Source organism: Clarias gariepinus, chromosome 7 (assembly GCF_024256425.1).
Source record: "Clarias gariepinus isolate MV-2021 ecotype Netherlands chromosome 7, CGAR_prim_01v2, whole genome shotgun sequence".
Taxonomy (NCBI): Eukaryota; Metazoa; Chordata; class Actinopteri; order Siluriformes; family Clariidae; genus Clarias; species Clarias gariepinus.
Genome location: NC_071106.1, coordinates 27,958,433 through 27,973,170, shown reverse-complemented (window position 1 = coordinate 27,973,170; position 14,738 = coordinate 27,958,433). Strand labels below are relative to the sequence as shown.

The following is a 14,738-nucleotide window of genomic DNA, read 5'->3' as shown; positions in this document are numbered from 1 at the left end:
CAATTTTTTTATGACTTATCTAAGACAGAATGATTTTTTAGAAATGTATTAAACACACACTTCTAAGTGAATAAAAAAATGATTCATTCCTTCATAGTCTATACTGCTCATATTGTATACAGAGTTGCAGAAGTCTGGGCCTGGATCCTGGATCCTGGAAGGTGAGGTAGAATCCATTGCAGGGCACGCACACACACTATAGGCAGTATGGCATTCAGTTCTTCCAGGAACTCAAATTTCCTTCAACAGTCCAAAAAACTGGAGCAAACCTACCAAGCATGGGGAGAAAATCCAAACTCCAGCAACACACACACACACACACACACACACACACACCTGAGGTGGTAATTATACCCTCTATCCTGGAGGTACGAGGCCACAGTGGTAATGACTACAGCACCATATGTAGTGCTCTAAATTACATTTCAGATGTTATGATGGTCATTGACCAAACCCCCCCCCCCCCCCCTATTTTTCCTGTCACTATTCCAAATTCTAAAATAGGATCTAAAATGAATGACTGACTTGGATGTGGATCAGCAATTACTACAAAATTAGCATCAGGAAGAACAAAAGGGTGGAGGGAAAAGGGCAACATCTGGCCCTTAAAAATAAACAATAATAATAAATCAGTGCATTTTCCAGATGCATTTACACATTTTAATGATTAATGTGAATGTAGACACGATGATCCTTTTTAAATACATTAAAATTATAATTAGTTAGTTAGTTTGTTTGTTTCATTTTTTGTTTATTAAGCAATTGATTTTCAGATTTTTTTTTTTTCAGTTAAAGTAACTGAAACTAATTTTACAAATTTTTAAAAAGTATTCATTTTTAGTTTAGTATATATATATAAAACCTGAAGCAAGATAAAGGTATTTCAGGGATAAAGGCAGTTGATTTCTAGTTAGTAGAGTAGACTACTCTGTGCAAGAGAAGTACCCGGATGTCATATTACCAAACCACACTGTGGTCACAAGCAGGTAATCCAGCACGCGCAGTCGGGGTCACTATCCAGCCATGACCCGAATCACAGAAGTAAGCGTTGCCTAGCAACAAGTACGCTCTCCAGGCGCCATTTCGTGGTTGGAGCAGCTCTCCAGTCCCAATGGGAAAGCAAACGCTCTCCGCGTTAAACAAAGTTTTTCTTCGCGATTTAAATGCCAAAGGGATTCACTACGACTGGCGGACATGTCCGAAAGGTAAGTCAGTTAGTTATTTTGTGTGGTCTTTTTCGATAATATTTCACATTTATATCTTTATGTGTACGTTTCCCCTTAGCTATTTTGGCTAAAGTGTTGTAAATTTATTTGGAATTTACTAGTAACAAAAAATAAATAAAATAATGTCATTCAGTATAAATAATAAATGTTGTATTTATTTTTCTGAATAATTTATTAAAGAATGACACAAACAATGGCACCTGTCTTATTGCTATGTGGCTCTACCGCTTTAATCAGGTGAAGAGGTCAGAGGTCAGGGTAACCTAAACCTTAAAGAAGGAGGACAGAATTTCAATCTAGTAGCGTCCTGTTACACAGGGATTACACCTGATGCTCAAAACCACAGGCAAGAACCCTGCTGAAGCTACGGCACACCGAGGTGCAGACTGCACACACTGTAATTAGTGGTTATTACATTATAATCACTATATGGTAATGTAACTGTCATACTGAGAATTTATACAGTCATTATCTCCCAGAAGAAGATTTTGCTCAGCAGACAAGAGTTTATTTAACTCTTCAGGTCCTCGAAGAGAGCTTCATTTCTGCATGCAAGCAGGAACCTTTACACAGTAATTTATTAATTATCTCCCAAAGGTAAAAAGAAGAAAAAAAAAAAATCTCAGTCAAGGATACAGGATGTTGTATACAAGATGACAATGCAATTTCATTTCATGCAAGCATGCATTGTTGGATTAATTCATGGATTGATTAATCAATTTAATGATTCCATAAATTGCTATTTATTTTATTTCATAAATGTCAATCACTGGCACAGAATATTAACTATTAGCATCAACATAATAGTGAATATTAAATAATAGTGTTTATCAGAAGATAAATGAAATACATCTTGGATAAATCATGTGTGAAATTTCAAAAAAGTACAAATGGCTGTGTTCTGTGTTATTGGGACCAATGGTGATCAGTTTGGTTGGTCATTGAGAACACTGGTAAGTTGTCATTAGGAATACTGATGATTGGTCATTGGGAGCACTGGTAATTGGTTATTGGGAATAATGGTAATTTGTCATTTGGAGCACTGGTAACTGGTCATTGGGAACGCTTATGATTTATCATTGGGGACAATGGTGATTGGTTTTAGGAACATAGTAACTGGACATCAGGAACAATAGTGATCAGTAATTGTTTGTTGACAATAATAAGGCAATTGTTTACTAGGAATGGAATGGCGATCAGTGATTGGCCCTTGGGAACACTGGTAATTGGTCATTGAGAACACTTATGATTGGTCATTGGGAACATTGGTAATTGATCATTGGAAATACTGGTGATTAAGTGCTTAGTCCGTGGAAACACTGGTGACTGGTGATTGTTCTTTGGAAATAATGATAATTATCAATTGTTTACTGGGAACAACAATGATTTGCAATTCTTCATTAGTAAGGTTGCAAATGTAAAAATTTTCTTAACTCATAGCTAAACATGTTAACGATCAATGATCATTTAATCATTAATAATTAATGCTAAAAAGATGCACTTTTTGCCAAGTTTTATTTAAACAGCTCTAGCAGTACAATCTCAACAATTATAGAAAAAAAATGATTAATGCAAAAATAGTAATGCCATCAAATGTTGCTCTTGTCTCTCTGTCCTCATTCAATAAAGGAGGCATCTAAAAATATAATATCCAGTACTGCGCATCACTTGAACTGCAAGGGCACCCTCTTGTGGTTTACAAGTTAAGAGCAATGTGACCTTCAAAACAAACATTATCGGTTAATACATTTTATAACAGTTACATTTTTTGATGGCAATTAATGGATTAATGATTAATCATTAACATTCCTAGTTGTTGGGTACATAGTGTTCAGTCAATGGGTATAACAGTGGTCAGTGATCAGTTGTAAACAAAGATGATCCATGATTGGTCATGGGAGAAAAACAGTGAGTGGTTCAGTGTTAGTCAGTGTTCATTGTTCAGTGTTCCCATTTTTGGGAATAATGGTGATCAGTGACCTTTGGGAACAGTGGTGTTTAGTGATCAGTCATTAGGTAGAATGGTGATCAATTATTGTTTATTGGGAACAATGGGAATCAGTGAGTGGTTGATGAAAAACAGTGGTGAGCAATGATTGCTGTAGGATAAAATGTCAATCAGTGACCAATCAAACGATGCTCAGCGATTAGTCACTGGGAAACATGGTGATCACTTTTTGGGTACTGGGAACAACAGTGACCAGTCAGCAGTTGTTGGGAACAGTGGTAATCAGTAAATGATCACTTGGTACAATGCTTATCACGGAGTGTTGGATACAAAGTTGATCAGCGGTTGGTTGCTTTAAACAATGCTCATCTGTGATTGTTCATTGGGCACAATGGACTTTATCTCAGTGACAAATCAGTGATTAGTCACTGAGATAAAGTGATCAGTGATAGGTCATGGGGAACAACTGTGATTAGTGGTTGTTTATTGGGCACAACGATGATTAGTGATTGGTTAGTGATTGGTCTTTATGCATAACGTGATTAGTGATCAGACAATGGGTGCATCAGTGATTAGTAATTGGACAAAAAATGTAAAATGTAAAAAAAGACAAGTGCAATCTTACCCACCGATCAAACATGTTCTCACAACTTGTATAACCAGAAGCTGTAAATTGAGCCAAAGAACATTACAGTTTGAAATTGAGCACAGTCACTCATGCCAGCTCAAAGAAAGTCAACATTTGTCAGTTTTCTTTTTTAAATAAAAAACAAACTCTAGCAACAAAGTCACTAATTTGGCAAAACTTCTTGCAGATTCCTAGATTAAAAACAATTAATGCCCTTCATTAATAAAGGTGAAAGTGGGATTTTAAATAATTAAGTACATCACATTTTTCAGGTTGCAACAACATAAAAAATTATTTAAAAGAAAAAATGTTGTTCCACTCATCTTATGCTATGTTCTGTTGTTTTTTTTTTCTTTTTCTTTTTCAATTTAGTTCATCAGGAGTGAACACCAGCAGTGACAGTCTCCCCAAATCACACTCTTCCCATTACTCTGAACTCAGTGATACACACACTCTCTCAGTGGAGCACACAACAGACTCTGGTATCGTCGCCACTCCAGTAAGCCACTACACATTGGGGTTGCAAAAACTATTGCTTGTTGGTTGTCCTTGCATAATTGTCATCTCCTATACCTACATGTGGTGTCGACTTACACTGTATGTAACTGAGCCCTCTAATCAGTCACTTAATGTTTGATTTATTCTTAAATTCTCTATATGAGTTCTGTATGTTTGGAACAAATTATACCATTCACACAAAACATTGCAGCCCAAGATTTGCATCTCAAAAAATTTGTTCAGAAATATTAAGACTTTGCTTCCTTGTTGGAAACGTACTGGCTTACAAAGCTCTGATGCTCCATAAATGATCACACATTTGTCTTTGGTAAATAACACAGCATTTCTATAAATTTTTTTTATAACATATTAAGATGAACAATCAGTATAAAACAACATCAGTATAAAAATGAAAATTATGTTACAGCTAGAACTATTGTCAGAGCCTCTATTATATAAATGAAATCAATGAACTTTATATAGCCCATCTAATAGTGCAAGTTTGTTTGGTTTGAGTACAGCGTCATGCTACACTATGTTAGTGTAAAGGGTCATCCATGTAGATCAGGTTACTATCCATAGTTGGTCCGTGAATTCAGACACACCGTAAATGTGAAGTCGATCCCTCTCTAGAATAGGTTCACCCAGTGCATAGCCATTTTATCATTAATAATCAAAGGAAGCAAATTGACAGTCTGAATGGCCCTGCTTTACAATCTATTTGAACACACTCCACCATCCATTTATTCTTAAATTCTGTACACTCACCAGCAGTCTGAGGAAAAGTATGGGCCACACTATGCGCAATAATTTCCTCCATTTCACACTCTTTTTATACAGTTATTATGGGTCCCAGACACAGTTTGCAAGCATGCTGATTGTTATTGCATTGAGAGTGTATATTGCAGAAGCACCAAGCCACATTTTATACTGTCCTCAGTGTATAAACCTTCAGGGGGCTCAATTTCAGCAAAGTGAGCAAGGTCCCACTGCAAGTATTTTTTCAGCAAATTTGTTTTCAAGATTTTCATTCCCCCGTGTACTAAATGTCACATTCTGTCTTTATTCCACCTGATTTCTTTTTTTCAGCTGCCATCCAGTCGATTCCGATTTACATCATGGCATCAGATTGAGGAATCTGATGTTTGTGGAGATCAGCTAGCCTGCCCAAGAGTCAGAGAGGGTAAGAGCTCTAATCCTTTTAGTTCTCTACAGATCAATCATAACATTGATTATCTTGTTAAAATGGCACTAGTTTAAGGGAGAGGGATATGTTAGGTATTAGAAGAGAGGGAGATGTTTTGTATATGTTGATGTGTGGTTGAAGGAGTCAATTTGGCAAGGATTAAACCTTGATGGCTAAACGATCAGGTCAGAGGATATCCAAAACAGCAGGGCTTGTGGTATACTGTATTGCAGTGGTTAGTACCTACCAAAAGTGGTCAGAGAAAGGACACTGAGAGCCGCAGAGTAGGCTACAAATTATAGCGGGTGTTGTTTACCGACTGTTTTTTAGCTGTCAAAATGCTCTACACCATTACATCATCATTAACCCATACAAGAGCTTTTACATACAAATGAATAGTTTTACAGATGACAGCTCATCACAAGGATGGGTTTATTTGTGTCGTTAATATTGTGTTGTTTTCCCATAAATTGATCAGGCTTAAAAATTTAAGACAGGCAGGGTATTTCTTACAACCTGAGATTGATAAGCCACACAGTGACCTACAAAAAGCATCTCAAGGCAGGTGTAGATGATGACAGATGATCAGGTCGGTGATTAGTATACTGGTGATGCTTTTCAGCCAGTCACAGTAAAACATTTGTTCCCATTTCTCTATTTCTTTATTTTAATCTACATCATGTAATTTAATTTAATATAAAGACATAAAGGGTGGCTCAAGACTTTTGCACAGTACTGTTTAATGTATTATATTCAATATTTTATTATAAGATAATATGATGACCTGATTAAACAGGGCCTGCAGAAAATGACCATGCTTCTAGGAATCAGCAGATCTTTGACAGGAATAGCAGGAGGAAGAGAGAACAACATGACAAGCAGACATGGGAGGAGAGGCTGCAGGAGAATTGGGAAAACTGTACGGTGAGATGTTTAACACACACACACACACACACACACACCTACACACACACAGTCTTTATGCCACTCTGAATATGTACTTTGGCTCTTTTAGCAGTAAGAAAAACAGCCCCAAAGAATAAATTTATGGGAAAAGATGGAACTTTCTCAAGATAAATACAAATGCAAAGCAGGTTCTGTTTCTCATGACATGGATATGCACAGACATTTTTTAATAACTATATATTTATACAATCAAATACTAAAAGCTTTCTTTATTTAGCATTTTCGTTATTCAGTTTTAGATATAAAAATTATTACTATAAAACAGTTAGTTGAGGCAGAGTAATCAGATTGGACATTCCATGAGTGACGATAAAGAGCATGACATCACTGGGGTGTTTGACTATATGTACTGTATCACGCTGCATCACAGGTGTTCTAACGATCGTTAATTACACTAACTGTTAGCCGTCTGCTTAACACTACAGTAGTTCCGCCAATCGCAGAAAGTTGTGTGTTGGCAGAGCAAAATTAGTGGTTAAATTAACAAATCATAATCTTTTGTATAAAAGAAATATTGCAATAAATCCATGATCACGTACAACATGACTTTGATATCTGCAACCACATCACAGCCATGTTGATATTCAGTACAACAGCATCCCCTCTCTTGTGGTATTGGTTGATTATATCATCATTTATTTATATGTGTCTTTTTTTAATTTATGCCTTATTTCCATTTTATTTACTTGATGCTAATAGCAGAGCTGCCTACATTCACATGATGCTGCATGGTATCTCTTAATAAAATAAAAAAAGTGAAGTCTTTGAGAAGCACTTAGGTGTTATATAACTTCTCCACTATTACAGATACATAAAGACAACCACTGAATCCTCACCCTTTCTACCCATTTATCATTAATATTCCTTTGGCCTGTCCTTTCATCTCAACTGCTTGAAAGTTGCAGGGTGATATATATATATTTTTAATGTCAGGATAAATGGAGAATATTTTGAGTTCATCAGTGTGATTGATTGTCTAATTACACAACTGTCAAGTGGTGAGATATACTGTATTAGGCAGAATGTGAGCGAGCAGGTCTCAAAGTTGATATGGGCAAACAGGAAAAATGGGCAAGCATAAGGATGTGAGTGATTCTGACACAAGCCAAATTGTGATGGGTCTAAATGACAGTGTGATGCTTTGGGCAATGTCATACTGAAAAACCTTGGGTCCTGGCATTTATGTGGTGTCACTTTGAGACATACCACTTAGCTGAAGTTTATGGCAGAGGTAGTCCCTAACCACATGATATATTTTAACAGAATAATGCCACAATGCCAAAGAAATTGAGAAACATGACAAAGTGTGACATGGCTTTTATTATTATAGCAGATTGGTGTATTATTAACATCATTTAATTATATGCCTTAGAGATGCCACTGTTTTAAAATAGAGGAAAACGCAAACAAAATGCAGGGATTTGATTTGTTTATGAGAGGAAGAATGGACGAATATAAAGGATAGAAAGATCTGCTGTTATGTACATGATTACCAGTGATCAATGAGCAATATATCAGTTAAATATAAAAAATTCACTGTTATTATTATTATTTTTTTTTACTTTTACCCCTTACCTGTTCTCCTCAGGGTTTGCATGTCTATATTAATCCTGATATTGCATGAAAAATGAATAGTATACTGAACTGCTGTTAGGATATCTACATCTCCACATGCACAGGCATACGGGAGTTGTAGTCCCACCATATCTTTATGTAGCACATCTGTCTGCAGTATGCTTACCTCATCACTTTTTGCAAGAGGTTGACTTTAAATGTTTTTTGTCATTTTATAGCATTTCCACCAACATTAGCTTAAGATGACTCAAAACGTAGGTTTGAATATTTCCTTATCATGTAATACATACTGAATGCCTTAGTGCTGTCTAATGTTTATTGTGTTATTTACCGTAATTAAAGTCCACAGATAACATCACTGAGATAAACAGTTTAGTTAGTGGTCATTTTCTATACCTTCTAAGGTTCTCCTGTCATGGTAAAATAAAGTTCCGTTTAATTTGATTTCATCTATAGGAACTGAATCTGTCCTACCAGGATCTGGGAGATGCATATCAGCTGGAAAATTTCAGACGCATCCTAAGAAGGCTTATCAGAGTAGAGCGCCTGCAGCTGGTGGACAATGCACTGTGTGACCTCAGTTTTATCCGACTGCCAAGGTGTGTGTGATTTTAAAATGATTCATTCGACTTACATGGAATTATGTCTTGTTTCATGAGGTTAGAAATAATGACGTCTAGTCAAATGCAACATATGCGTGTTGATGTTAACTTAGTCAGTATTTTCTTTGGTATCCTGGCATTTAGCAGGTGGGGAATGTGTATCCTGTACCTAGACTCGCAGGGAACCACAGTACACGCATACATACTGTATAGCACAAAAAAGGTGTAAAACAAAACAACTAAATATAGTAGGTTCAATGGGCAAAGTTTGAATTAAACATTGAGAATTAGTAAATTGGGAAGCAGCTAAATGGAAAAAATATTGAAATCATATCATACATACATTTTGCCCACAGTCGACATACAATAAGTGCTCATTTTATCTTCTGTAGATGTAAAAGCCTGAACCTGCACAGGAATCACTTGAAGTCTCTCGCTCAGCTGCCAAAGATTCCTGCAATTGAGCACCTGTGTGTATCTGAGAACAACATCAGCAGCCTGGCAGAACTGAAGTTGCTGGAACACACACCGCTGCACACACTTACCCTTAGACATAACCCCTGTGAGTTCTTGGAGAACTACCGCTCACGGTAAGAAAAGGGAACTTTTGTTAACGCTCCAGTAGTTTTACACAATAATCCTGTTTCCTCATGTTTCATGTGAGAAGATTTATTCTCCAGTATTCCATTGACAATTTATCAATCATCCCACAAAGCATAATAAGCATAATATATGATATCTACATTTGATGAAACACCTGCAACTCTTGTTAGTGCATATTAGGACATTATAGAAGCTAGAAGCACTGTGCACAAAGCAAGGTCCATTAGGACCTTTGCCAAGGTTGGAGTAAAAGAACTCAAGTGACCTGCAAACAGACCAGTGTCTGACTTCACAAATGCTCTTGTGGCTGAGGAGAGGAGAAGAGTGTAGGTTATTATGACAGCAAAGGGCGACTAAATCTGGCATGGGACGTACCTGTACAATAAGCACAATAAGCACATATTGGTGTGAAGGTCATGTGTCTACAAACTTTTAGTCATATAGTATATAAACCCATAATTTGCCCAGCAGCCAGAAATTTTGTCAGCACTGCTGTTATAGAAAATAAATCAACACCGGTTTACCAAAACTTATTTGACAATCAGCAATATCATACAACTAAAATAAATAAAAATACTAAAATAGCCATATGTGGATCTTTTTATTTATATATAAGGAGTTTTATTTCAACAAAAATGTTAAGGCAAAATGTGTTGGCCAGCTTTTGGGTCATTGTTGCGTACATTTGTTTTTTTCCACATTATTATAATTTTTTTAACTTAATATACAGTATAATCTGATTCAGCGGGAGTGACCTCAATTATATTTCTGTCCATCTACAGTGTGTTCTTTTATTTGCCAAAACTCAAAGTCCTGGATGGCATCCCTAAGCTGCCAGAAGATTCGGTGCCTCCATTTTCTGAATCCTCCAGGCTTTGCATCATTCTGTGACATTGGCAGCAGATCTTAAGACAAGATATCCAGCCTAATGGACAGAAAGAAGCAAAAGCCATGCTCTCTTTTGTTGTACTGTACAAGCAATGATAATGTTTGTAAAGTTTGTATTGCAAATTAAAGAAATCTATTTTTTCCTATTGTCTGCATCCCGTCAGTATCATGTGTTAGTCAACAAGAGACAACAAGCAAATCATGTGAGCATAATGTTCTGATAGATTTTGGCTTGAAAACAGTTCAACCACAAGTATTTAAATTTAATAAGCCATTCTATAAATCTGTTTAACATTACAGTCATAATATCCACATCAGAGCCCTGTGTCCCAGTCAATGCTGATAATTTTACACCAGTTGGTCAGTTTTCATTTTGTTGCATTTTACTTAATAATGATCCTATGCTATCTAACCTTGCATAAAAAAAGAACTTTAGACGTGGAAATTTCTAGATAAAAAACATAAAACTAATTTTTTTAACAAATTTGTTTTCTGCGTTTCTGCATATCTTGTGCAGCAACCTCATTTTTCTCTAAAAAAATAGTTTGGTGACTGGTCAGGTACAGGGACTGAGCAAATAAAGTAATTCAGTAAGGCTGCAAAACGATTCCTAAGACTACATTAAAAATACCTAAAGGCTGGCTTTTTTTAAATAAAATATGAAGAATCGCCTTAAGAATTTTGCACAGTATGACATAAAAAATATTTGTATTATTACTATTATTATAATTTATTATTATTATTTGTATGCCAGAAATGTATATAAATTAATTTTCTATTTTTTTAACGTTCACATGTTAAGGTCTCAGAGCTTTTCCAAAGTGTTTGTTAGTGCTTCAACTGAAATACACTTTAAATAATGCAATAATGTTTTCATACTTAAACTCCCTTTATAACAATTTTCCTTCAAATGTGCCCTTTCAGTGTCTATATAAATGAGCTACTGCTGAGGCCAAGCCCCACCAGGAAACAACAATTAAGCAACACTGTACGGTTTTATATGAGGTCACAACAGGGGAAAAATCTAATAGGATTGTTTACACCCTGGCCAATACAAAAATGAAAAAATTTACAGATTAACCGGAGACACATCAAAGTGGCTAAGTGAATTTTGCACAATAGTTCCACTTATGCATATGCATGAAACAGGAAAAAAGACGTTTTAACTTGATGTGACCTTCAACCTTTTGGTTCAATCCATTTCAAGATCTAACCAGTTTATCTGCTAGTACAGTAATTACAATTATGATTCCATAGAAACCAAACAATTCATTCAGAAAATATTTTGTTAATGAGAATCTCTGATGGGATAAGAGCAGAAAACCAGAGAACATTAGAAAAGCATCCTAAAGAGAAAGATCTGATCTCTGACCTCCACAGCAAAAAAAAAAAATAATAATAATTAAAACAGCACACAACAATGGTCCACCCTCACATTTTAAAGTGTGTATTGGTGTTTTTTTTTTGTGTGTGTGCATGGTGCTTGTGATGCTTGGTGGGGTTCAGTGCTGTATTTTTTTTTTTTTAAACATCTTGTTTTATGTGGTGTCCAAAGGGTAACCTCTGGCTCTGAAAAAATTAGGCCATTTCAAACGTGCCAAAATGTGTAGTTCTTTCTTTAAAACTCAATCCGTTACACCTCCACCTTTTTTTTCATGTCCATAGCTGGACTTTCCACTCATGGCAACTGTACCAGGGTGAATTTTCATGCAACACAGGTGTCAAACCACTAGCTATCTGCTAGGCATCACTTTAGCTAACCAGCTAACTGGAATCGTAGTTCAACTGAACACTGTCCAGGAAATATAAGAGTTGACACAGGATGAAGTGTAGGGTGTGGATGACAGTTCAATCAAATGCAAAGTAATGTAAGCATATTAGTTAATGTTAGCCAAATTCGCATTTTAGCTACTATAAAGCTAAGCTAGCTAGCTTGTGGAAACGAAGGCAATTTGCCATGTTCCAACTGATCTCTGATCTCTGTTCGTTCCACCCTTAAAGTAAAAAACTGCGGTTTAGGCAAAGTCAGATCCTGCAAAGATGACATCCAACAGAGCTTCAACATTTAAGCCTCAAAACCACCCTATGGAAAATCTATTGGCGATGCGATCAAGGGTTTATCCAGTCTGTGTTTGTGTTCAATGAAGTTCTCCATTACCATCTATGGGGGACATAAACCATGACCCAGAATGTACATTTGAATCAATAAAGAAATATATATATACATATATATATATATATATATATATATATATTATTTTATTATTATTATTATTATAAGAATATGAAGGATTTTTAAATATTTTAAATGCTAGACCTCCCAGAAAGAAGCTCAAAACATTATCCTTGCTGTTTAAAAGTGTTTAAACCACTCCACACAATTGAGCAGTGTGCCTTTCATGACAGCAGCTCATCCTTTCAACGACGCTTCATTAATTCAGACGCACTTTAGAGAAAATTCCGTATCGATATCAGTTCCACTGAAACACAAGCCGAGGACTCGGGACAATTTAGGACACCGAAGACGCTGGGAGGAAGGATATACACCTCCACGTCCACACACTTCTATTTTCTCTTCACACACAAAAAAAAGGTCAAGGTGATGAACATGTTTTTTCATTTATTTAGTATTAAATCAGCAGAGGTGTTTGGAAGTTCAGCAAAAGATGGAAGTAAATGTTAGCCCAAGCCCTCCCCAGTTGGTATTTGAAAAGATAACCAAGAATACACTCACTCACTCATCGTCTAGACCGCTTTATCCTGTATTCAGGGTCACTGGGACCTGGAGCCTATCCCAGGAGGCTTAGGGCACGAGGCGGGGTACACCTTGGACAGGGTGGCATGTGTGCAGGGCACACACACATACACACACTCACACACTACAGTCAATTTGAGGACACCAATTAGCCTAAGTTGCAGGTAACTGTGTGCTATATTTAATTCTATTTTTACCTCTATTTATTGTATTTTTGTTTTAATTTTATTTCTTTAATTAAATTTTTTCCTTGTCTCGTTTTTTTAAATAAGTGCAACTGTATGACCTAGACAAAGCAATTTCCCTTTGGGATTAATAAAGTTCTTTGAATCTTGGGAGGAAACCAGAGTACCCGGAGGAAACCCACCAAGCACAGAGAGAACATGCAAACTCCATGCACACAGAGACGGGAATCGAGCCTGGCCAGGAATCGAACCCAATCCTTGGAGGTGCAAGCTAACAGTGCTTACCACTACACCACCGTGCCACCCAGGCATATACTGTACCAGCTAAATATTAATATACACTGTAACAAATGCAGAAATTAACAGACTTGTGTATATGCTGAATACAATAACACTGAACATTTTTTAATGTTACATGCAGAGATTGTTCTGGGCCAACTCCAGGCCACTACTGACTTCCGGTGATCCCAAAGACAAAGGTCAGGTGGTGTTAAGCCGAAATCTATGCCATTTTCTTTTGTTAGTTTTGAAGCCATATCGTGAACAAAATGAAAAAGAAATATATTGAAGAATTCCTTGCGAATGGAGCCAGACTGTTTGAGCTCAGTAGATGTAACCATATGTCTGTTTATTGATTGAGCTAAAACAAATCTTTGTTCATAAAGCATTATTTATTTTAAATGTAAGAAGTGCTACTTCCTTTATTGATAATGCAGCCAAGTGTATTCGATGGTCACTTGACATCAGACCCTTTTGAGTTATGACTGGGCGTTTTCTTTGGTTTTGCTAGAGTTGTGACCTTGTAGTAGGGGCAGCATTAAAATGGAGTTAAATAATCAGAATCTATCTGGAATGAATTGTAGAGGCATTTTCCATTAAAGGTGCCAAATGGAACCTAAACTATGCCAGCAAAAACAAACCTCCGACAGCACATCAGCACCACTGGCTTTTCCTTTAATTTGTCATTCCTTTGTAAGTATGCAGGTACAGAATATAATCAGGTCCTTTATTTTATTGCCAATGTGTGAACATCATACAGTACATTTGTGTCTTGTGGCCATAAACTATTCATGACTGATCAAGTAATTCCTTTAATTCAGTTAACACTGATGACAGTCGATCATTCGGATCTATACGAAAGGAGTTTTAAGGAACCGGAACTGTTCTGGTTTCTTTTGAAGAGTTCTTCCTTGAGTTTTTCCTTGCCACCTTCACCTCTAGCCTTCGGAAAGAAATGAGTACACTTTTTCTTCAGATAAAGTGTCTTATTTTAATACAGTGTATTAAATACATTAGCCTTCACCTAAAAGATTGTTCTTGCAATATCAGTATAACAAATGTGGTGGATTCATGGGGAAAAAATCCTTTTTGTCAGCAAGGGGGGACATTTCTTCATAAAACAGAAACAATTATACTTGACAAAATAAATACAATAATTGGTAGTGGAGCCCAAATAAAGAACATCTTAACAAAGCAGTAACTTAACACCAAAAAAAATAAAAATAATCAGAGTAGTTATTATGAGATTAGGCAGCGTAGTTTCAGAATAAGGTTTAAATATCTGTGCACAGTTATCTCGCACGTACCTTAAGTGTTATGTTATCTATTACAAAACTGTGATTATCTTCCCATGTGATCAAAATCGTATCTAACACGTGCAACACTGTGATACACTGTG

General features: G+C 36.2%; 1 protein-coding gene across 1 annotated transcript; it reads left to right on the top strand.

Moving 5' to 3' along the window:
- The first annotated feature begins 1,068 nt into the window (after positions 1-1,068).
- On the top strand, positions 1,069-10,201 carry LOC128528302 (uncharacterized). The gene is made up of 7 exons (XM_053501092.1): positions 1,069-1,205; positions 4,175-4,301; positions 5,390-5,483; positions 6,283-6,410; positions 8,484-8,626; positions 9,022-9,219; positions 10,015-10,201. The coding sequence occupies exons 1-7, from the start codon at positions 1,195-1,197 to the stop codon at positions 10,121-10,123; spliced, it is 810 nt and encodes a 269-aa protein (XP_053357067.1). The 5' UTR covers positions 1,069-1,194; the 3' UTR covers positions 10,124-10,201.
- The last annotated feature ends 4,537 nt before the right edge of the window (positions 10,202-14,738 follow it).

What these genes read in the sequence shown, in the direction of transcription:
- LOC128528302 (XM_053501092.1), top strand. An exon ending in CTGGTATCGTCGCCACTCCA is followed by an intron (nt 4,302 to 5,389) that starts GTAAGCCACTAC and finishes TCTTTTTTTCAG; the next exon opens with CTGCCATCCAGTCGATTCCG. An exon ending in TTGGAGAACTACCGCTCACG is followed by an intron (nt 9,220 to 10,014) that starts GTAAGAAAAGGG and finishes GTCCATCTACAG; the next exon opens with TGTGTTCTTTTATTTGCCAA.